This window comes from Oryctolagus cuniculus, chromosome 13 (assembly GCF_051225735.1).
Source record: "Oryctolagus cuniculus isolate XC-2025 breed Fujian yellow rabbit chromosome 13, ASM5122573v1, whole genome shotgun sequence".
Taxonomy (NCBI): domain Eukaryota; kingdom Metazoa; phylum Chordata; class Mammalia; order Lagomorpha; family Leporidae; genus Oryctolagus; species Oryctolagus cuniculus.
This window is the reverse complement of record NC_142879.1, coordinates 21192920-21215844: the sequence shown is the minus strand read 5'-3', so window position 1 is coordinate 21215844 and position 22925 is coordinate 21192920. Positions and strand designations below refer to the sequence as shown.

Sequence of the window (22925 nt, the reverse complement as noted above, 5' to 3'; positions counted from 1 at the left end):
GCCAGGTCTCAAACCAGCACTCATATGGGATGCCGGCACTGCAGGTGGCAGCTTTATCCACTACGCCACAGCGCAACCCCCTCAGTTATTTTAAAATTGTTCTTAAAAACCTATGCATCTGAACCTGTGAAGGGTTGATGGACAGATAGAGGGTTGCTGGTGGAGTGGGTATGTAACAAAGCACGCAAGTCAATGTAGAATCTGGGGGTAGGCATACAGTATGCCGTGAAGTCTTTCCATTTTTTCGTATGTTTGAAAGGTTTCATAATAAAATGCGGAAATCCCAGGAATTAAAGTGGCAGAGAATCATCGAAGCCACCTTGGGCCCCCTCGGCCCCCTCACCAGGCCTCTCTTCACTGTTCCAGGCATCCTGGCTGGGCCAGCAGCCGTGGGCTACATCTCCTCACCCAGCGTCCCCACTACCCTAGGCCCTGCTCACCTGCGGGCACAGGGCAATCTGCATCCCATGGCCCTCAGCCCTGGGGGGCAGGCAGCCTGCCCCTCGATGCAGTGGCCCCCGGGTTCCCTCTTTGTCTTCTACTTCCGGGAACAGACGTCAGCCAGAGGTGCAGCTCCCTGCCCCTCCTGCCTCCTTTCACTGCTGTTCCTTTGCTCAGCCTTTTCATGCCTTGTTCCTCTAACAATGTAGCCCCACATCCCCACCCCACCCAATCCCTCATACCGCAAGCACGACCATGGCTTTCAAATACACAGCAACTATCACACACCCTTTGGAAGATTCCACACTGCCAGCACCCTGGGAAGTTCTCCTTTGAGTCTAATATAATCCCTGCATGCTGCTTTTCTAGGCCAGCCAGTGGGAACCGGGGCTTGGGAGTCTCTGCTCAAGTCAGGTGCGCAGGGCTGTGTTTGTGCCATTGGCGGGGCAGCTTAGTCAGGGGCCTTGGGTTCAAACCAGCCTTCATTCCCCTCTGGGCCTTTACCCTGCACTCCGCCCAGGCACCTGGTGTGGCTGGCCCCCCTCCAGGTGAAAGAGCAGTCCCCAGGGTGAGGACTTCTCCCAGATAACCCATCCCACCCAGAGGTCAGCCTCCCGTGGCTCAGCCCCAGGCGAGCCCTTCTGTGAGCTGTAGCCTTTCTCCACAGTCCCCAGGCTGCTGGGACGTGCCGGAGCCCACAGACCAGCCTGTGATGCAATCTTGGAGGAGAAGCAGGAACTGGCCTGGGGACAGAGCGTGCAAGCAGGCAGCCTCTGCCGGGCTGCGCCGGGGAGTGGCAGGGATGGCCTTCCCTGGCCATAGCAGAGAGCTGGATCGAAAGTGGAGCAGCTGGGTCTCGAACCAGCACCATATGGGATGCCGGCACTGCAGACGGAGGCTTTACCCACTATGCCACAGCACCAACCCCCTCAGTTAATTTAAAATTGTTCTTAAAAACCTATGCATCTGAAACTGTGTAGGGTTGATGGATGCATAGAGGGTTGGGACCTCTATCCAGTTTCAGAGGGAGCGTGGGCCTGGGTGGTAAAGGGGCTCCCCCAACGTCGGCACCACGCCCACCTCCGGGTGCCCTCTGTGTTCAAGCCCTTCTGAGCAGAAGCCAACACACCCAGTTTCTCCGACTGGCAGTGTAGACAAAAGAGCCTGGGGTTAAGTCGGGAAGCCGAAGTCTGAGTCAAGCCGGGGCATTTCCTAGGTGTGGGTAAATCCTCGGTCTCCTCATGTGCACATGGAGTGATTAGCCCCTGTCCGCGTCACGGAGCTGTGGTCACAGTGAGACGGGATGGTGCTTGTGACGTCACTCGCTAAACCCTGAGGGCGCTAAGGCTGCGAGGATTCAGTAAGCACTGCCCTGGGGCTGGGCGTTGTGGCACAGCCAACCCTGGGGATGCCAGGGGCCACACTGGAATGACAAGTCTGGCCCTGGCTGCTCTGCTTCTCACCCAGTTTCCTGACAGTGCACCCTGGGAGGCAGCCGGCGAGTCTCTGCCGCCCGTGCGGGAGGCCGGCATGGAGTCCCAGGCTGCGTGCCCGGCTGTGGCAGCCATCTGGGGCGTGAACCAACAGCTGGAAGACCCCCCCACCCAGCCGCCGCCTTTTAAGTAGATGAAAATAAATCAACATTTTTAAATGGGAAAAATGGGACTGAAAGATTCTTTTTCACGGCACTGTGTTTTCTTAACCCCAGTTGGTAACAGCTTCACCCATCACGGCTTGCTGGTCCCCAGAAAGCAACGGGGAGGAACTGAGAAGCTACCAAGCCACAGGGCTCTTTCCTGACCTCAAGGGACCCCCAGCGCTGGCCCTCTCTTCCCGCTCTGAGCAGGAGAGCGATGAGCCGAGCCGGCGGGCTGAGCCCCCACCCAGCAGTGCTCTCCTTAGCCGCGGCCAGCTTTTGTGTAGGCTCTGCTGTTAGCGCACAAAGCGGCCAGGTGGCCTGACTCACCCTAACCAGGGCTCCAGGGTGTGGGTGTGTCGGATGAGCTGCTGAGTCGGAGGCCTTCAGATCCCCGCTCACAGGAGAGGAGGAGTCCCTGTGGTCAGGGTCCCTGGGGGCGGAAAGGAGACCCCGGGGAGTGGGCCTCGAGGGCTGGTCTCCGTAGCCGGGTCCCAGAGTTCTGTCCAGCTCCTGGTGGGGGTAGAAGGCTACGAGCAGAAGCCGAAGGAGCTGTTTCCACCAGGGACTCCAGACTCCGGCCGTACGTGTGTTAAAGGCTTCAACCCCCGAGGCAGCGAGCAATGCTGCCCAGGCACCTGCTATCCAAATTGGAGCATCTGGGTTAGAGTTTCAGCTCCGTTTCCTGCTAATGCTCACCCTGGAGGTAGCAGGTGATGGCTCAAACACTTAGGTCTCTGCCACCCACGTGGGAAACCTGGATGGGCTCCTGGCTTCAACCTGGCCCAGTCCCGGTTTGGGGTGGCATTTAGGAAGTGAACCAGTGGATGGAAGGCAGTACGTGGCCAAGGTCATCACCACCTGAGCAAGCAGCAGGGTTCCTGGCAGTGTGGCCTGAGCTCCAGGACTTGGGAAAGTGGGATGGGATGGAAGAACATTCCACGCTGCAGAGGGGGAGGGCAGGGGAGAAAGGGCAGTGGGTTGGGCTGGGTCCTCGGGCTGGAGCTGAGTGAGTCTCGGGCATCACCCCCTCATTTTACAGATGAGGAAACAGCTCAGAGAAGGTCAGAACCTTGCCCCGGGTCACACAGCCTGGTCCTGGGGGAGCCCCAGCCAATCTCAGGGCAGAGCTTGCTCTCAGTCTCCCTTTCTGTCCAGAGCAGGGGTGTCAGAATTTCTCAGGTGACCTTGAACTTGTTCCTGCCCTTGGCACACAGTCCCACACCATCCCAGTGCAGGCTGCTGCGCCCCTGCCGTGCCGGGCTCCCTGCTCGGTGGAGCAGCCCGGGTGCAGCCCGCCAGCTTGGCGTCCTGCCAGCCTCCTGAAGATGCCTGTAGTGGGGATCACAGCCAACGAATGTCCCAACACGGCCAGACAAGCAAAGTGTGCAAAAGGCCCCAGGGGAACAAAGCAGCTCTGTGCACAGCCCAGCCAGCGAGCACAGCCCTGGAGGCTGCCGGGAACCAGCTCTGGCCTACCACGACCTCCCAAGGGCTCCTCCGAAGCCGCTGCACTGGGGGTGAGGCCACCTCTGAGCCTTGGGCCCCAGCAGCACTGAGCCAGCCTTCGTCACACCCACCCTGCGAAACTGCACCGGAAGTGACCCAGCTGAGAGCCCAGCCGCCAGCTCTGGCCAACTTCTGCACCCCCATGCACCTTGCTCAGTGGGCTCCGCATGTCTCACACCCCCTCGCTTGCAGGGGGAGTGTGGAGTTTAGCTGGTCAGGGCTGAGCGGGCTGAGGAGCTCAGGGTACATCGCAGCCCAAACCCCTGGCTGGGCCCCAGTCCCCTGCCTGGAGTGGACAGGCCCCCGCTGTGGGCTGAGAGTGGCCCATCATTGTCCCTCTGCCTGAGCCCTTGCTGGATGGCCCTGGGAGAGGTTGATAGGGAGAGGCAATGGAAAGAGTCAGGATGCTAAGACTCTGACCTTGGAGAGTCCAATTTTCAAATTTAAAATCAAATCAAATGGAAAACCAGCAACTGGACGCTTCCTTTGCTAAGAGGGGCTGACACTTTTCTGGACTTGCCTCAGACTCAGCCCCTGGTGGGGAGACACCTTCCCCTTCACCGTCCCTCCTCTCCTGCGAGGCTCTGGGGTGGCGAGGGCTGCCCACGCCAGGGTAGGCCTGGCCCTGAGGAGGCTGGGTTCTTCCTTAGGCAGGAGAGCTCCAGGGGTCCAGAGAGTGAGGGGTTCACCCCAGCCTGTGGCACCCAGGGCCAGGCACAGGACCACAGGTCATCAGAGAGCAGGTGGAGATGAGGAGAGAACAGGAGGCAAGGTGCCCCATGGGCCCTCGTTCCAGGAAATGGAGTACGGGCAGAGGGGACCAGAGCTCCAGGGCTCGGGTGCGGGTGATGCGGTGATGTTTGTGACCCTGCAAGAGCAACTTGGGGAAAGAACCTTCTAGAACTCGCTCTGCCTCCCAGCTGTATCTCAGCGAGACCGCACGGGCAAGACCTGCCACCGGTAGCTCAGCACCTCTGGCTCCCTGGACAAGGGAAAGGGAGTCCCCTGGCTGGGGCGTGGCTCCAAGGCCAGATGCAGGGGTGTGCCAGAGACCAAGGAGATGGACAAGTGGACGTGCAGTGTGTGGCATCCCTGGGCCGTGTGTTTGTGCCTTGCAACAGCACCTCACTTTTGTCCGGGAGCCTGACTGGCAAACCCACGTCAGCATTGGAGCCCGATCTCGGCCTCCGCACTGGGTGCTGACGCCTCTCAAGTGTGTGTCACCCGATCCCGGTCCTCAAGGAGCTGCTGGGGACACAAAACCAGCCCAGGAGACCTGGAAGGCCTCACCTTCGGCCAGCGTGGCCTTCAGCATTGGAGAACAGAGGCCAGCATGGCTGGGGCGCCTGGAGGAGGAGTCGGGGCATTGCACCCCGCAGTGGGTGGCGGGTTCCTTCCTCTTTCAGACTCTTCCCTGGAGATCTGGAATGAGGAAGGGGACACAGCAAGGCACCGTTTCCTATGACTTTCCTGAGGTCACAGAATGCCACCTCTGGCCCAGCTCCCTGCTGCCAAGCCAGATCCTAGAGAGAGGCTGAGGCCCTGAGATTGTCCAATCCCTGCTCCCCCAGCTATCTCAGTTCTGCCGGCATCGGGACTTCCGGCCCCCAGCACCCCACCCTTAGCAGCAGCCCTATGCCCGGGCTAACGTGTGCATGGCTTAAGGCCCAAAGTGAGAACAGTGGCCAGGAACAGCCAGCAGCGCCAGCAGCCTGCAGCTCCCCGGCCACCACCAGCTGCTCTTGGCATCCCCGGGGCAGTGGGAACCTCCGTGAACACCTGCACCCAGGCCTCCAGTGTCTGCTTCGGAACCGAGCCCTTTCCCTCTTCTGGGAGCTGCAGGACCAGCCCCCAACCCCCAGGAGTCCCCCCTCCCATCTCCCAGGCCTGACCAGGCAGCCCCGCTCCCCAACCCCAAGCACTCCCTTTAACAAGGCCCCGGGGCTCAGCCAGCCCAGCAGGCCTCACAGCACTGCCCGCAAGCGCCCCTGGGGGAGCGCACGGTGACTTGGTGCTGAGGAGGTCCCCAAGGGAATTCTTGTCCTTTTAGAAGAGGGACAGCTTGGCTCATGCTGCAGGGCCAGGGTGGAGGCCGGGGTCCTGGCTGTCTCCTGGGCTCTGTGGCTGCTTCTCCTGGTGACCTTGGGTAGGTCCGTGGCCCTCAAGTCTGTCATTGATACAGTGAGGGCGGTGGACTGGAGGGCACTGGCGTCCCTGTGGCGAGGTCCCGCCACGCCTCCTTTCTTACAGCCTCAGATGCGTCGGGGTCGTGGCTAACTGACTGGACACTCCCAGACAGGTCTCCCCAGGCCCTGCAACCTCAGCGCCCACCCTAAGGTTCCTCGCAGCCTGCTGTCCCCAGCTCTGGTGTCCTGTGTGCTCTGGGAAGCCTCCCTCTGCCTGTTCCTCTCAGGGCCTCGACCTCCCTAGAACTGATCCCCTCTGGGTTTTGGATCCCTGGTGCCCCGCACAAGGCCGGGCCAGTCAGCATCACCCGCTCAGTGCTCCCAGCAGGAGCGCTGAGACCCTGGGCTTTTCCCTGGAGAGGGGCGAGGTGAGATCAGCCCCTCCTTAGATGTCTCTGCAGCCCCGTCTGTTCCCACGCGCTCCTGAAAGGGCTGCCCCAGGGCTCAGTCAGACGCTGCCTGGCTTCAAGCCTTCAGGTGTTTGTGTAAGTCACTGGGCTGCTCTGCCCAAAACATGATCCTGCCCACGCCCTTGGCACGGACCCACACAGGGCATTCATGCAGGAAGCCAGCAGGTGCAGATAAGGCCGAGGCCCAAGGATGGACGGGGTGGCAGGATGAGCCTCCTTCTTGCAGGTCTGGCCTCAGTTTGCTCATCTGGAAAATGGCTGCTCCCTGGCGGAACCAGCGCAGAGGTGAGGTGAGTCGGGAGAGGACTATGTGAACACTGTGGCTTTTCTTGCGCACTCAGTAAATCCCCAAGCCTGCCTGGGTGAGTGTGTGTGTGCACGTGCGCGCAACGTTGGGGAGGGTGCCTGGGGCAGGCTCTGGGTCAGAGGGCATCAGTGAGTTTTGAGGCTCGGACCCTTGGACTGATGCAGAAGTCAGCAAGGGCTTGGGGACAAACTAGAAAGGTCTTCTAGAAACACTGCTTCCAGGGACAGTCCCAGCCCCCTTCCTCCTGGGAGCCGCCCCCTGGGGTCTATGGGTCAGGTGCCCAGGCTTCAGCTACAACAGAGCCACTGTGTCCCCTCCTGCGGGAGCTCTTTTTTGACCTCCCTGCCCGTCTGCCCCAGGGCTGGGCTCAGTGCCTCTCCGTGCACCCCGTGTTTCCGTATTACAAGGCTCTCTGGCTTCCCCACCAGTGTGAGGTCTTTCCAGGGCAGGAAACGGTCTTCCGTATCTCAACAAGCCCAGGACAGACATATGTGAAAAGGCTTTGGGAAGGATTGAATGTTGCTGTCAATCCCGGAAGTAGGGAGGCCGTGGACTTCTTCCAGGAGAGAACCCGCCGTGCTCCAGAGAGAGGCATGGGCTAGTGTCACTTGCTCTCTTCATGGACAACAGACAACAATTTTTTTAAAGATTACTTATTTATTTGAAAGACAGAGCTACAGAAAGACAGGGAGAGACAGAGAGATCTTGCACCCACTGGTTCACTTCCCAGATGGCCACAACGACCAGGGCTGGGCCAGGCCAAAGCCAGGAATCTGGAACTCCATCCGGGTCTCCCACGCGGGTGCAGAGGCCCAAGCACTTAGGCCACCTTATGCTGCCTCCCCAGGCACATTAGCAGGGAGCTGGATCTAAAATGGAGCAGCTGGGACTCAAAGTAGGGCTCCTACGGGGTGTCGGCATCGCAGGTGGTGGCTTAACGTGCTGTGCCCAGCACTGATCCCAGTGGACAACAATTTAACAAAACTCAAGCCTGGCTGCTTGGGTGGTGAATGGGTTCTGTGATCCTTTCTGCTTGTCTGCCGTCTGTCTGTCTGTCTCTCCAGATATCCGAGTTCTTTTCCCCAGCTCTAACTCTGCCCCACAATTTCATTCCATCCGAGACACCCTTACGATGCCCGTTTCAGACATCAGGGCCACCCACCCTCCTGATTTCCCCTCTCCTCGGCCTCTGACCTGGCTTCCCCCTTCTTGGGTCTCCCACCCACGACCAGTCCCCCAGATCCTGCAGTCCCTGTGCATCTCCCTCGGTGACTTCAAAGGAGTCTCTGGGCTAAGGGATCCCTCCTGCCCCAAGAATGCAAGTCCCACCAGCCCCGAGGCTCGCTGCAACAGGGGGCGAGTTGAGCATGAGCCCCAACAAGGGCCACCGGCCCCCGCCAGCCTCGTCCAGGTTCCCTTGGGAGTTGTACCTGAACAGGAGGCTGAAAGTGGACAAAAGGTGGAGGCTTTTATAGGGTCTCCTTCTTGTTTTTTTTTTTTTTTAAGATTTATTTTATTTATTTGGAAGGCAGAATTAAAGAGAGAAGGAGAAAAAGAGAGAGAAAGAGTGCTCTTCCATCTGCTGGTTCTCTCCTCAAATGGCCACAAATGCCAGGGCTGGCCCAGAATGAAGCCAAGGAGCCAGGAGCTTCTTCCAAGTCTCCCACATGGATGCAGGGGCTCAAGTACTTGGGCCATCCTCTGCTGCTTCCCCAGGCACACGAGCAAGGAGCCGGATCAGAAGCAGAGCAGCCAGGACTCGAACCTGTACTCATTTGGGATGCTGACACTGCAGGTGGTAGCTTTACCGGCCATGCCACATGCCAGGCCCGGGTCTCATCGTCTGTAGATTCAAAGATCTGAGTGATACGACGGACCTAACAGAGAAAGCAAAGCTGCGATATCCAAGTTAGCTTCCTGCCTCCTCCGCCCAGGTCTTAGTGCCCTTGGGCAAGTTGTTTTGCTCTGCTCAACTTTGGTTTACTCACCCAAGGAAGGAGAGTAGCACACTTACGTCACGTGGTTGGCATGGGAATTAATCCAGATAACCAGTGTGAAGACCAAGTGGTAGGCGGAAAGCAGGCCAGAGTCAGTGGAGGCTACCTCACATTTTAAAAACTCCCACCAGACCAATGGGACGCCCAGGACGCCCGTGGTTGTTTAAAAGAGAACGAATGTCCCCGCAGACAGCCCGGGTGGGCCGCTTAGAGGGGCAGTGCCTCCTGTGCCCTGGAGGATGTGTGACCAGGAGATTCCCTGGCAGGCACGGCGTCTCAGCATGGGGGCTGCGTTGTTTGAAGTTGGTGGCCACTGTCACCTCGCTATCGCAAGAGCCTGATGACTCATCTGCTTTCCAGGAATTCCCTGGCCAAAGTTTAGAACCGGGCAGGCCACCCAGGACAGTGGACAGCGCTGGAGCGGTGTGACTGTGCCTTGCTCCCCGGTCTGCTCTGCTTCAAAGCCCAGCATACAATTGGTTCCCCACTCCACCAAGCTAGACTGAGCTCCTACCAAGGGTCATGTCCTGGGCTAGGGAGCAGGGTTCCAGAATGAAACAAGACAGGCAATGTCCTCTCACCTCTCACCTCTCACCTCTCACCCAAGCACACAAAGACTTGCAGAAGTTCCGGCAGTCGCAGCAGGGTTCCAGTCGCCGTGATGTGAAGCCAGCAAAGCCACCAACACACACCCGGCACAGCTGCTGAGGTCATGCAGGGGCCTGGGGCAGAGCCCCCAAGGACAGGTCCACACACATACCCTCCCCATGGCTGGGGGGCAGTGCGTGGCTACACCCTGACAACTCCGAGTGAGCTCGCCGTTCCCTGGTCCCCATAGGCAGTGTATCCACCGCATACTAGGCCATGGGTTGCCCTTGCAGGCAATGCCTTCTTTCAATGCCTTCATGGAGTCCCTGTTATGCCCTACCAGGGGGGACATTCACCCCAGCTTCCAGGAGGGCCATGCTGGAGCCCCCCATGCTGATCCAGCCCACCTGGAGAGATGGAGGACGCTTCAGGACCAGGCCAGTGCGACCCCAGATGTCTCCAAGAAGGGACAACCTGGCGTCATGTGGGGTCTCTTCCTGGAGTGTTGAGACCACCCCTTCCCCTCACCCATACCTCACCCTCCACCCTCTGTCCAAGTGGTCTTCCTGAGGGTCTACCTCTGCTCAGTGGGCATGGCGTGGGAGCCCTGGGTCAGAGGTGGAAGGGGCAGAGGCCTGGCGATGGCTAACCTGCAGGTTGCTTTTCAGGCATTGGTTGTGAGCTTGGTTTCTTGAGCTCCTTTCCCACATTCCAAGCCCCCGTGTCCCTTCACACGCGCTGCCCAGGAGCTTGGGAGAGCCGGGGACACTCTCTCCACAGCATAAATGGATGCACCAAGTCCCAGCGCTCACGAGTGACTCGAGGTCGGGGACTGAGCTGGGCACAGATCTCCACAGCTCCAAACCTCCCAAGGGCTCTCGGGGCTTCCCAAGCACAGCCTGTCCCCTGTCCCAGGGATGTGCAGAGGGCCTCTGTCCCCCTGCCCCCAGATCTCCAAACTTCAAAGCAAGCAGCCCCACCCCTCCAGTGCCCTCAATGGCTCCCATTGTCCAGGAGGCAACTTGGCTTGACCCCCGGCCCCATAGGCAGCAGGACAGCGGCTTGGAGAGGAGTCTGCCTCATCCCCCGGCTCGGCTGGCCGCCTTGGGGGAGCCGTTGGGGCAGGGGCCCCGCTGAATGTGACCTATTGTCTCCAGCGTGGATTTAGGAAGTGCCAAGCTCCCATCAAACAGCCCTGCTCCCCCAGGTAAAACAAAAACAGGGCTGTTCATTTGGGACCTTTTCCCTCTTATCTCCTTTTCCTATCTCCTTGGGCTTAGCTATGGTGTAGTGTTCAAAACCACTTCCCCTCCGAGCCAATCAGAAGCCGGGGCTCCCCCCGCGGCCCTGAGGTGAAGTTATTTATACACGCCTCCCGGGATTATTTAAGCAGAGCCCTTTTGCACACCTTGGGAACACCTTTCGGCTGCCCGCTGCCCAGACGCACCTGCAACCCTGCCCTGCCGGCTCTGCTCACCCACCGGTAAGTCCCACCCAGCCCAGCCCAGCCCAGCCCAGTCCACGGGGCTGGGGGTCATCCCTGGCAGCAGCGGGCCCAGAGGTACTGAGCAGAGGGGTGACAAGAACTGACGGCTCTCGGGGTGGGCAATTTGCCAGCTTCACCCCAAGCAAGCCAGACACCCTGGCCCCTGGGGCTATGAGCAGCACCCAGCCCTGTGAGGAGCCCACTGGGTCCTCAGCTTCAAGGCAGCCAGACCCCCACCCAGAGGGAGGCGGGACAGCCGCCCCCCATGCAGGGCCTTCCTCGGGCGCCTGTCTCTGAAGCTGCTGCCTGCACCTGTTCCCTTTCTTACAAGTCTTGCAAGCACTGGCTCCTCAGCCTCTCTGGCCGGCTGGCTCTCCTCCTCCGCCCCCTCCCCGATGTCCACTTCCACACGGTCACCTGTCCACCAGGTGACCCGGGGGCCCTGGGCACCCTGAGAAGTCGGAAGAGGTGGAAGGACAGGAAGCCAGGGAGAGGGAGGGGCTGGCAGGGACCGGACTCCCAGGCAAGGGCTTCAACAGGGAAAGGGTTGGGCAAGGACAGCACCCAAGGACCCAGCTCCACGGCCTCCTGGCCTCGGAACCCACCTCGTCCTGCAGCTCCAAGAGATCCAAAGAAGCGCCTCCGTCCCCAGGATCAGCCCAGTGAGGGTCGCCAGGCCAGGCCAAGCAAACTGCTACCATCCCAGCACCCACTCCCCTCTCACCCGGCGCCGGGTCAACAGCCCAGAGGCAGGAGGAGACACCTGTCCTCCAGGCGGGGCGGCCCGAGGCACAGCCTCCCTCCACAGACAGCCCCTCGCAGAACCCACGCCGGCAGCCGCCCCTCACCCTGGCCTTACCAGTACCACCTCCGGGCATGCCCCAGAGCCTGGCCTACGGCTCACAGGCCCATTGGTGGGAAATCCGGGACGGAGACAGACTCCTCCTTGGCTTCATGTCCAGAGTCTTCCCAGGATGGATTGTTAGCGAGCATGAGCTAGTCTGGACTCAACAGCCAACATCTGAGCAGGTCCCCAAGGGAAGGGGGAGACGGAAGCTGCAGGGCCCCCTCCACAAGGGGCGCTGACCCTCACTGGGTGCCTCCCTGGACTTTGGCCAGGTCCCAGCCCCTGCTTCCAAGTGAGCCGAGCCCCAGTCTCCTTAAAGAGTAACTCAAGTGACCGTTCCAGGGATCCCATGACCTTGCCGAGGTTCCACTGAGAAAGTTCTTTCCAAAGTCTACCCTCAATCTCTTCTGTTGGAACTCGCCTCCCCTCCCCCCTCAACACCCATCCACCATCCTCAGCTTGGAAAACAGAGGGGGATGGGCGAATCTGCCTGGAGTCCAGGGTGGGGATTTGGGGGTGCCCGCAATGACTCTCTCCCTTGTGTGGGACACAGTCCCCAGCTCAGCCAAGACGGTGGGCGGGCAATTTAGGGACACCTCATCCTCCCCTCCCTTCCCTGAGGAGGAAGTGAAGTGGGGGAGGGCAGGGGATTTGCCCAGGAAACTCGGTGACCTGAGGACAGCAGGGAGAAAGAGGTTTACAAACACCTCAAGGGTGCATTGGCCTCTAAAGCCCCCTTCCTCCTGCAGGGGGCAGGGTCTGCAGCTGAGACCCTGCGCTCCTACCCATTACCCAGCCCACACACCACCCACCTCTGCACCCCTCCACCCCCCCGGAAAGGGCTCGCAACCTGGCTGAGCTGGGGGGGGGGGGCAGTGCACGAAGGGGAGACTGCAAAGTGACCTTCTCCTCCCCCCGCTCCGAGGCAGGCAGGCTCCGGTGACAAGGACACCAGGGAGGGCAGGCCAGGCTGGGGCTGCTCCCGTGCCTGGCACAGGTGCATCCAAGAACCCCCCCCCCAATACACACACACACACATGCACACCCAGGCAGGACTCCGGAGCAAGGCAGCCTGGCCACAATGACACAATCACCTCCACCTGACCCAGCGCCACCCTGGTGGCCTGTCCCCTTCTAAAAGGATTTTCTGCACTTCCTCTCTCCAGCCCTGGGAAAGTTGGGAGAATAAGGGCCCTGGGCTGGGGGTGTAGGGGCAGACAGGGCAAGGAAGGAAGGCTGAGCAAAGCAGAGTGAGCTGCCAGAGGTGGCAGAGCCGGGAAGAGAGCGCTCTGGGGTGACAGCAGCAGCAGCCACAGCCGGAATTCACTACTGCACTCACCAGGGTCAGGCCTCTCCACGCATGCACCATACCCAAGCCCATCACTGCCCATGGGGGGCTGCGGACCTCCTGCGCTCAGCAGCAGGTGCTGAAGGGTTCGCCTTGGCTGAGCAGAGCAAGCTGGAGAACCCCGCGTAGGAATCGTCCACACACCTGCAGCTCCCGCCCTCTGCTCTCCCCTTCTTCCCCTCAAGTCCCCGCAAGCCCCATGGTGCTCCCAGGTCTCCCCAGCTCTCTGGGACCTGAACTGCCTGTCCTCCACAATGGGGAGGGACAGGGTCACCCTTTTGTTCCTCAATATTGTCACATGGCACCTGCTATTTATTCCAGGAATCGGGCTGGGGATGGGAGGCAGTGGGGGAGCCGAGGCTGTGTGAGGGGCAGGGCAGAGGATATACGCCTATGGCAACGGAGCACTCGACTTTTCCTGCCCGCTGACATCACTCGGCAGGGCTGTGTGCTTGTTTAACTAGGGATCAAATTGTCACAGCCCTTTTCCTGGCTCCCTTTTCACCTTCCCACCCCTAACCAACATCACGAGCCCCCCCCCCCCCCGCCCGCCCGCCCCACTGCGGCTCCCGCTGAGCCCCTCCGCCCCTCAGTGCGCTGGCTCACCTTGCCTGCCTCTCCCACCCCCAGGCTTACAGGGTGGCAGGGGATGAAGTAAGCTCCCCTCTGAGCCCCATCCCACCTCAGCTCGATTCCTGGAATCAGGGAGTATGGCAAGGGCACTTCCTTACCCGGCACAGGACCAGGAGGGGAGGCGAGAGGTGATCCAAAAGGGGCACAGCCCCCAGAGCAGGAATCCGCGTCATCACCTAGAGGTCTGGAGCCCCTTCCAACAGGTGCACTTGAGCTGGACTCAAGGCCTGGCTCAGAGCCCCCCGTCCCTACCCCACCTCTGTCCAAGAATCAGTGTCTTTACCACAAAATGAAAGGACTGGGCCAGCGTTGTCCCCAGTTCCCTCCCAGACAAGGCCTCCAGACCCCTACCGGCCTCTGCCTTCGCCTTTCTGTGTGACGCAATCTCAGGATTGTGCAAGCTCCCGGCGCCTGTTTCTGAGTTGGAATGGGCAGAGACTAGGGGAAAGGGACGGGTGTGGGATCCCAGCAAAGCAAGGGAGGTTGGTCCCGTTGGCTTGCGTCAGGTGTGGGGGAGCCTGCCCAGAGGAGAGGGCCAGCTCTCTGAAGGATGCCCCCGGCACCCACCCCTTTCCCCTCTCCACTCCCACCAAGGGTAAGACAGGCATGGCCAGAGCCAGCAGCTGCAGAGGCGCTGGAAGTCCGTCTGGGAGAAGCAGAGATCCCTCGGGGCCAGGGTGGGCAGGAAGTGTCTCACCGAGAGAAGGAGGAGATGGGAGGAGGAGGAACTCCAGCAGGTCTCAAGGACGGGCAGGTCCAGAAAGGCAGACATGAGTCAGTGCATCTGGGGTTAGAGGAAGAGTGTGAGCAGGTACCCAAGCCTGCTGGGGGTGCGGAGGGTCCCAGCCAGCTGAACCCACGGAAACAAGGCAGGGGACGGAGAGCCGAAAGTGGCCAAGTAAGAGCTGGGCTTGGTCCCCTGGAAATGAGGGCCGCTGGAGGTTTTAGGGCAGGACGTATGGGCTGCAAGCAGGTGTAGTAGTCCGGGTGAGTGAGCTGAGACTGGGAGGGGGCCTGGAGACCATGGCAATGGACAAGAAGGAGGGGAAGGAAAGGGGGAGGAACGGAGCAGGAGAGGAGGTGGCGAGACACGGAGCTGAGCAGGGAGGGAGAGGGCAGGCCCAAGAAATGGGGCTTTCGGGAGTGGGGGAACTCGGAGAGAAGGTTTCAGCAGGGACGAACACGCACCCAGAACCTTCAGCCCCGGCAGCAGCCTGGGAAACCTGTTTCAGGGTCACAGCCTCCCGTTTGCCACAGGAACAAACCTCCCGCCACCTCCCCTTCCGAAGGGCTCTCCATCTACGATCCACCGCCCTTGACACTCTGGGCTGTGTGATGGTCTGGAGTCAAACCCCTAGACCAAGAGGGCCAGTACCGCGGGTTCCTGGGGACAGCATGCTCTCAGCTCCCAAACACAAGGCACCTGGAGGGCCAGACGCCTGCAGACCCTGGTAGGGGAGGGGAGGAGGAAGCAGGGCTGCGGTCTCCCAGGAGTCTCCTGGTGAGGAAGAGCACACCCTCCCACTTTAAGCATAGTAATCATGGCCACTACCATCTACCCAGCATCCAGGAAAGGCCGCACCACGTACGGGATCTCACTTAATCCTCCAAGCAACCGCCCTGGGACTGTTATGATCCCCATTCACAAATGAAGAAACCTCTTTAAACCTAGGTCATCCTGGCTCCGGCTGCTCTCTGTGCTTCTCCCACTGAAATCTCCCACATGCCAGCGCCCTTACTCATTTCTGCCATGTCTCCTCCAAAACACCATCACTGATTCACTCAACAAACAACAAACAGGGTCTGGGCATAGCCACAGTAGGTAGTTTCGCTCCCCAACCTTCCCTTCCGCCTAACATCAATGGGGTTTGCCAGGCATCCAACCCTGCCCCATCATTCCCGGTGGGCAGTTTGGTTGGGGAAACCCACTGAATGGGATGGACTGGCAGAGCTGGCATCCACTTAAGCACAGCTGATGGGTGATAGGAACTCATGTTGGCACCATTCTTTGCCTTTTGCATGACTTTTTGTAGCCATTAACATAGTACGTGACCCCATTTCTTGATGAGGAATCCCAGGTTCAGAGAGCTAATGCCACCAGCTCCATGTCACCAAAAGCAGGACCAGGGCCCAGGCTTCCGCACCCCTAGTGAGTGCTTTTCCTCTGCAGTGTTCGCTTCCCCCAAGGGCATCACCCAGCCTGCTCCCCTCTGACTGCCTCCTCCCTCGCCCAGGTCTGCCCCAGGGCACCAGGGGCAGCCGCTGTGCCCTGAGTGGTCACTCGTCTTCCACTGATTGTCAAATCTTCGGCCAGACTGGCCACAGCCACCCCACGCTCCCTCAGCCTGTAAATCAGCCCCATCTCTGTCCTCTGCCTCCTTTCTCCCAGCTCCAAGGGGCAGGGGGCAGGAGGAGGGGTCAGCAGTGGGAGGAAGGAGGGGGAAAGATTCCCACAGGGAGCTCCTCTGGGCCTTGAGGGGGGGGGCTGGCACTTGGCTGTGCCCAGCTCAGCTCCTGGAATATCAGCCAGGTTGCGCAAAAAGTGAGGAGGAGAGAGAGATGCCAGTCCCAGGGTGGGGAAAGCTTAGGCACAGGAAGCCGTGGGAGAGACAGCGACAGCGGCCATCCCGACTTCCCCAAACACACCATTGTCCCTCCTGGGGAAACCTGTCGGAGAAGTCCTAGGCGGCTTCTCCGAGAAGGGTCCTCTTGAGGTCACCTGGGCCATCCCCCTGCCTGCGGGCAGGCTATTCTCCCTCTTCCCTTCAAGTTCATGGCTGAATGGTATGAGCCTTGCTGCCAGGAGAGCTGAGGTCTGGGCAGGAGCTGTGGCCTGTGGGGGCACCAGGGGCCTGGGGCCATGGGGGGGGGGCAGGCTGTGACTCCTGCCCTTGAGCTCCCTCCCACCTCCTCTCTGCCTGGTGTTCGGCGGGGGTGATGGTGACGTCACAGGTGTGGAGTGCCAGCCACGTGCTGGGTGCCAAGCAAAACAGCCAGGGCGAGGGCATGCATCATCGGTGTCCGGGGAGGAAGGGCACCGCAGAAGTGAGCCTCGTGGAGAGACCTGACAGAGGGCAGGGAGGGACCTCGCTGCTGGGGGCGGGGGCCACCAAACTAAAAGTGTTGCGGCAGGGCCCGGCGGGAGGAGGCCCCGGCTGGCACCGGGAGGGCACTCCTCACTCTGCCCTTGCCGGCGTCTCCCGAAGCCTGTAAATGCCGCAGACATGAGCCAGCCCAGGCCCCGCTACGCGGTGGACAGAGCCGCGTATTCTCTCACCCTCCTCGACGATGAGTTTGAGAAGAAGGACCGGACGTACCCAGTGGGAGAGAAGCTTCGCAACGCCTTCAGGTAACGCGGCCCGGAGCCCAGGCTGTCCTTCCCTCTGCTCCCCTCCAAAACCCTTCCCAAGCCGGGCTCAGCTCCTGCACCAGGAGCCTGAAGAGGGGGCTTGGGGCAGCCCTGGGGAGGGGAGTTTCTGAACCCTGGATCTCAGTCCCCCCCTCCCCAGGAGGTTGGGGAGTAGGAGCAAGAACCACCCAGAGCTTCAGAAGGGTTCCGGGGTGTCCAGGACCCCCTGCATGGGTCTCCCCACATTCTCATCCACCCAAGTCTCTCTCGGATTTTTAAGGAGGCTGTCAGTGGAGGGGTGCGGACCACCAGAGCCCCACTCCACGTCCTGCTCCCTCCTTATCAAATCTTTGTCCACTCCTTTCTGGACGTTTCCAGGTAATGCCCAAAAGAGGCCCTAAACTCATGGCCTCCCGGCCCCCATGCTCTTTCCGGGATGATGGGGAGCAGGACGCTGTCTCTAAGGAGGGGGCACCCAAGGCAGCCTCTGCCCAAACCCCAGGAGCCCGAGGCTACAGGCCCGCCCCCCCGCCACCAACCTTCCCACACTCCTGTAGTCCTTGCTCAGGCTATGGGCTGGCTCGCTCTCCCTCAGTCCCTGGGGGAATCAGCTGATTCAGTTACCTGGATTGAGGTCGCAGGCAACGGCTGAAGTGGAGATGCAGGAGGAACTGGTTCGGGCCGGGGGAATCACCCACTTGAGTTTTACTAAAAGTCCCAGCCCAGCCCTGCTTCTCCTAGGAGGCCCCACCTCAGCCCAGTCACGGTCAAGCCCTTGAGTGCCCAGGGTCGGGGCTCTGTGCCCACAGGTGCACTGCTCAGGCGGGTGGGGTCTTTGCGCCCAGACAGTGTAAGTTGCGTTGTTTCCATGCTGCAGAGAGAGGATCTGCTGTTGTCCCAGGGGATTAGGACGAGGAAAACTACAAAGGCGCGCGGGCGACAACGCCCGTGGTGCTGGCACGAGAGTCTTGAGCAGGGCTTGGCACACAGAAGGGGCCCCGATTGGTATCTGTTGGAAGAATGAATGAATGTCTAGAAAGCTAATCCCTGTCTCCACTGCCCTCTTGCCTCTGGGGTTCGTACAGGTGCCTGGCACCTGTGTGCAGCTCCTCTTTAAGCTTCAGACGGCTTTGCCCAGCACACGGCAGCTCTGCAAGTGAGACTGGGAGCCACTGGCCCTTGCAGGAGTGGCTTCCTTTCCTCCGCCAGCTCTGTGTTCATGAGTCCAGCTTGGCTGCCACAAACACAGCTGGCGGAGCCAGGCTTTACAGGTGCCGTCAGCCATTGGTCCCCAGTCCCAGTCCCCTTCCACCGTCCCAGGGACAGGGGAGGCACCCGTGGGCCACAAGGAGACGTGGGGAGTGGGGGGGGGGGACATGTTGATGGCGATGATGCTCCACGGGGCCTTCACTGGGGTGGAAAAATCTACCCAGACTTCCCAGGACACAAAGCATTGTCTGTGTTGGTTTCAGTCTTGGGTGACATCCAGGGGACCCAGGGTCAGGGAAACTATTGTTGAGCAAGAGCAAAGAGCAGGAGTTGGTGCCGGGCAGGAAAAGAGGCCTAATCAGAGCAGGCCAGTGAGTCACCAGATGGAACCTGGGTGTTTGAGTTCCCTCATCTGGGAGAAGAAAAGCCAGTGCCGCCCCCCGCCCCCTCCTCCCCACCCTGCGCCAGTCATCAATCCACCAGCTGTCACCCTTGAGTTTGTAGGCCCTTGTTCCTACCGCTCCCGAGTTTCAGTGAAAGGACCTCACGGTGTTTAACAAACAGGGAAGGGATCAACCCTCCCCACCGCACGCTGACCCGTGAACAGCTTTCCCATTCCTCCCTCCTCCGCCGGGGATTTAGCAGGGAAAGAACCCCAGGTCTGGAGTCGCCACGCGTAAGGGCTGGCGACTCAGCAGAAGCACAGCCCGCAGGGACAACACAGCCTTCTCTGGGAGGGGGAAGTTCAGAGAAACATGGCAGCAGGCAGCCCACCCTGGGACTCAGGATTCATTAGTCAGCCGTTCCTTCATTCAACATCTACGGAGCACCCTTGTGTAACACCCACGGTGTGCGGGATGGTCGAGAGAGACAGACTTCTCACCTCGGTAGGGTTTGCTGTCTATGGAGAGAGATGTGCGCAAGGCAAGCACGGGGTGCCCATGATGCTTCAGGGGCCCAGCCCAGGCTGCCCCGGCGTGCCTTTGCCCAGCCTTCCTGGAGAAATCCACCTGAGCCCCTGTAGCACCCACCCGTCTCAGCCAGGGTGTGTAGATGTAGACTTCCCCGGTGAGCAGCCACAGCCAGAAGCTCTGCAGCTGGGGCCCCGGGCACGGGAGGGGCTTGGAGCAGAAAGCTCCTGCCTCTTCCCCTTGGTCTCTCTGGTGTACGTCACAGTGCTGGTGCTTAGTACCTGCCTGACATCTGAGAGCCTTCTGCACGAATGGGTGAGGGAATGAACGGGATGCTACGATCCCTCTGCAAGTCAGAGTACCCCAGCCGTGCAGGGCCATCTGAAAGCCCCCTCTCCCCCTCCAGATGTTCCCCAGCCAAGTTCAAATCCCTGCTCTTTGGGCTGCTGCCCGTGCTCTCCTGGATTCCCAAGTACAAGATCAAAGACTACCTTGTCCCTGACGTGCTTGGTGGACTCAGCGGAGGCTGCATCCAGGTCCCACAAGGTGAGGGCCCCCCAGCCGGCCCGCTGCTCCCTGCTTCCCTCCCCCCACCCCACCCCACCCCTCTGTGACCCCGATGAGCCGACAGCGCTCCTAAGTGTTCCTGTTCTCCGCAGGCATGGCATTCGCTCTGCTGGCCAACCTTCCGCCCGTCAACGGCCTCTACTCCTCCTTCTTTCCCCTCCTGCCCTACTTCTTCCTCGGGGGCATACACCAGATGGTACCAGGTAAGACCGCTCCTCTCCTGGCCAACAGCATGGCCCAGCCCTCCAGGATGGGTGGTGCGGCAAAGGGGCCTCCTGTGCTTTCCCACATGTGTTCTAGAGCGAGGACCAAGGTCCTGGAAGGACCTTGTGACCTTGGAGAGACCATGAGCCCCCGTGTACTCGGTCAGCACGACCCATTCCTTCTTCCTCCCAGGCCATGGGGAAGACTTGGCTGCAAAGGGTTAAACAGAGGTCAGGCATCACAGGTGCCAGCAGGCCACCGCAGGGCAGGACACATGGCGCTCTCTGAGAAAGGGGGCTGGATTCTGGTCCAGGCTTAGCTTGCTTCGCTCAGCCCATTTCTTCACATGTCCAGTGAGATAACGTTGACAGCGTGGGTGGCAGCTCCCTGGAGAGGGCAGATGCTGGCTACACGCCATGGGGATTGTAATACAGGACAGGGGGCATGGCTGCGAGGAGGCTCTCCCCTAACCCTCCCCACCCAGGGATTGGGAAGCGTTCCTGGGCCGCTTGCTGGTTTCCAGGGAAGTGGTCCGAACCTCTGATTTTTACCACAGGAACCTTTGCCGTCATCAGCATCCTGGTGGGCAATGTCTGTCTGCAGCTGGCCCCAGAGTCCAAATTCCAGGTTTTCAACAACGCCACCAATGAGACCTACGTGGACACAGCAGCCATGGAGGCCGCGAGGCTGCGCGTGTCAGCCACACTCGCGTGCCTGACCGCTGTCATCCAGGTGAGGGGGACGGCCCCGCCCCTGCCAGGGCCCATCCAGGAGGGCATCAGACCCCACCCCAGGGCCCGGAAGTACCTAGAGAATTCAGGTGGTCCTGCTCCATGAGCACAAGGGGTCTTTAAACAGTTCATGGAAAGTGCATATCATGAAAAAGCTATGCGTGGATTTCAGAAAACTTTTTACCCAAAATAAACATATTTTTAGTTCATTTTTCCTTTGAACTTTTCTTAAAAAGTTTATTTGAAAGGCAGAATGATAGAGTGAGGGGGAGGGAGTGGAAGAGACAGATCAAAGTTTCATCCTCTGGTTCACTCTCTAAATGGCTGCAACGGCCAGGATTGGTCCAGACCAAAGCAAGAGCCCAAAGCTCCATCTGGGTCTCCCAAATGGGTGGCAGGGGCCCAAGCACCTGGGCCATACTCCACTGCCTTCCCAGCCACATTAGCAAAGAACTCGACGGGAAGTGGAGCAGCAGGACTCAAACACCCTGATATGGGATGCCAGTGTTGCAGGCAACAGCTTAGCTCTGTGTGCCCCAATGCCAGCCCCTCCCCGAGCCTTTGCCATGCCTTCTCATTCACACATAAGACCAGCTATGGCAGCTGAGCTTAAAGACCACCCAAAACCCTCCAGCCGCTCCGTCCCACGCCTGGAGCAGCCAGCATCCCCTCCAGCCTACTGTGCTGCAAGCCACAGCATCGCCTGCACAACACAAAGTGGGCTTGTGCACAGGAACTGGGTTAGGCCCTGAGGATACAAAGCTAAGTAAGAAAGAGGCCCACGGCACAAGCTGCTGCCAGCCCAGTGGAGGACGTAGCCATGTCAGCAGATAAAAGTGTATGCGGTGGGGCTGGATAGAAATAGCTGAAGGAGCACAGACAAGGCAATCCGAGGAGACATCCAAGCGGAGGTGACATCTGAGCTCAGTCTCATAAGATGAGCAGATGATAAAGGTAGGGAAGGCCGGTGCAGGCAGAGGGAACGCACTGAGGACTAAGCGAATGGGATTGGACCGGGCAGTGCAGGGGCTTGGGTGTGTCTGGAGCATAAGGGACCCAAGAAGAGGCCAGAGAGGTAGGCAAAGGCCAACATGAAGTGGGGGGTCTGTCCCCCGAGCAGCGGCTTCGGGTTGGATTTCTAAGAATCATTTGGGCAATGGAGTGTATGACAGGTGGGAGGTGGGTTAGGATCAAGGCAGGGACCTGCTGGGAGGCTTTGCAGAGGCCCAGGCAAGAGTGTGGGGGCCATGGAGAGGGAGACGGGGTGACTTCAGGGGCACTGTGCCAGGAGCATCCACAGAGCTTGGGGAGAGATTGGCCGTGGAAGGAAGGGAGGACAGCGGGACAGGCAGGTGCCGTTTACTGAGAGAGGAGCCGGGCGGGGCCTGGTTTGTGATACAGATAAGAAAAGTGGAGCCAGAGAGTTGAGGTGACAAGGAGATGCCTGCTTTAAACAGAATAAAGGGCTGATGGCGGGTGCCTGGGGCACAGTGAAGGGCAGGCCAAGGTCATGGAGGACTCCTTTCTCCAGAGCCGTGCTGTCCCAAGGCAGCATGGAACTCAGCCCGGGTTTGGGTTGGGCGGTTGCAGAGCGGTTGTCCCACCTCAGTCTCCCCCTGCCACCCCTTGTCTCCTTTCAGATGGGCCTGGGCTTCATGCAGTTTGGCTTCGTGGCCATTTACCTCTCCGAGTCCTTCATCCGGGGCTTCATGACGGCTGCCGGCCTGCAGATTCTGATCTCAGTGCTCAAGTACATCTTCGGACTGACCATCACCTCCTACTCGGGCCCAGGGTCCATTGTCTTTGTGAGTCAGGGACACACTCCTGCAGGTGGGACGGGGGGGGGGGGGACTCCAGCAGGTGCCTGAGCAGAGACCCCCGGTGCAAGAAGCTGGAAGAACCTCTGTGGGCGGTGTTCACAAGCACAAGTGGCTGAGCCATAGCTCCCAGAGGAGGACTCAGAGGGCGGGGGTCCCGCAGCGGAGGGAGGGTCGAATACCTGATCTCCAGGGCTCGCTGGGCCCTGGGTTAACCCTGCAGAAGAGGACAGGGGCACTCCCCGTCAGTTCCCACTCCAGAGCCTGGGCCCCGCCCTGCCTGGTGAACCTTTCCCTAGGTCTAACCCCTCCCTCCTCTGTGAGCTTGAACTCTTTTTTTCTTTTAACTTTTTAAAAAATTAATTTATTTGGAAGGCAGAGTTAACAGAAAGAGAGAGGGAGAGACAAAGAGAGAGAAATCTTCCATCCACTGGTTCACTCCCCAAATGATGGCAGTGGCTGGGACTGGACCAGGCCAAAGTCAGGCACTGCATCCGGGTCTCCCACGTGGGTGCAGGGGCCCAAGCACTTGGGCCACCTTTGGCTGCCATCCGAGGCACATCAGCAGGGAGCTGGATTGGAAGCGGTGCAGCCAGGGTTCATATGGGATGCCAGCGGCAGCTTACCCTGCTGTGCCACAACAGCAGCCCAGCTTGACCTCTTTGAGAGAAAGAGAAAGAGGAAGCATCCCTGTCCCCGTGTGGGCTCCCCAAAGAGCCCTTTGGGTGAGGGGAGGGGGGCTGGTGGAT

General features: G+C 59.9%; 1 protein-coding gene and 1 long non-coding RNA gene across 3 annotated transcripts in view; one reads left to right on the top strand and one right to left on the bottom strand.

The window, feature by feature from the left end:
- Window positions 1-7956: 7956 nt before the first annotated feature.
- LOC138844860 (uncharacterized) lies at window positions 7957-13928 on the bottom strand. Of its 2 annotated transcripts, none has more exons than XR_016219573.1 (2): window positions 13487-13928; window positions 7957-8384 (listed from the first exon to the last, which is right to left on the bottom strand). It is a non-coding gene; the product is annotated as an uncharacterized LOC138844860 (long non-coding RNA). The 2 variants fall into 2 exon arrangements; XR_011381255.2 differs by having other exon boundaries at window positions 7957-8366.
- Window positions 8383-22925, top strand: part of SLC26A9 (solute carrier family 26 member 9) — a 28890-nt gene continuing 14347 nt past the window's right edge. Inside the window, exons 1-6 of the mRNA XM_008268506.5 lie at window positions 8383-10557; window positions 16595-16737; window positions 19264-19403; window positions 19517-19627; window positions 20185-20360; window positions 22000-22164. Of these exons, the coding sequence (XP_008266728.1) occupies window positions 16613-16737; window positions 19264-19403; window positions 19517-19627; window positions 20185-20360; window positions 22000-22164 (717 nt within the window). The 5' untranslated portion in view covers window positions 8383-10557; window positions 16595-16612. The remainder of the gene's footprint in view (window positions 10558-16594; window positions 16738-19263; window positions 19404-19516; window positions 19628-20184; window positions 20361-21999; window positions 22165-22925) is intronic.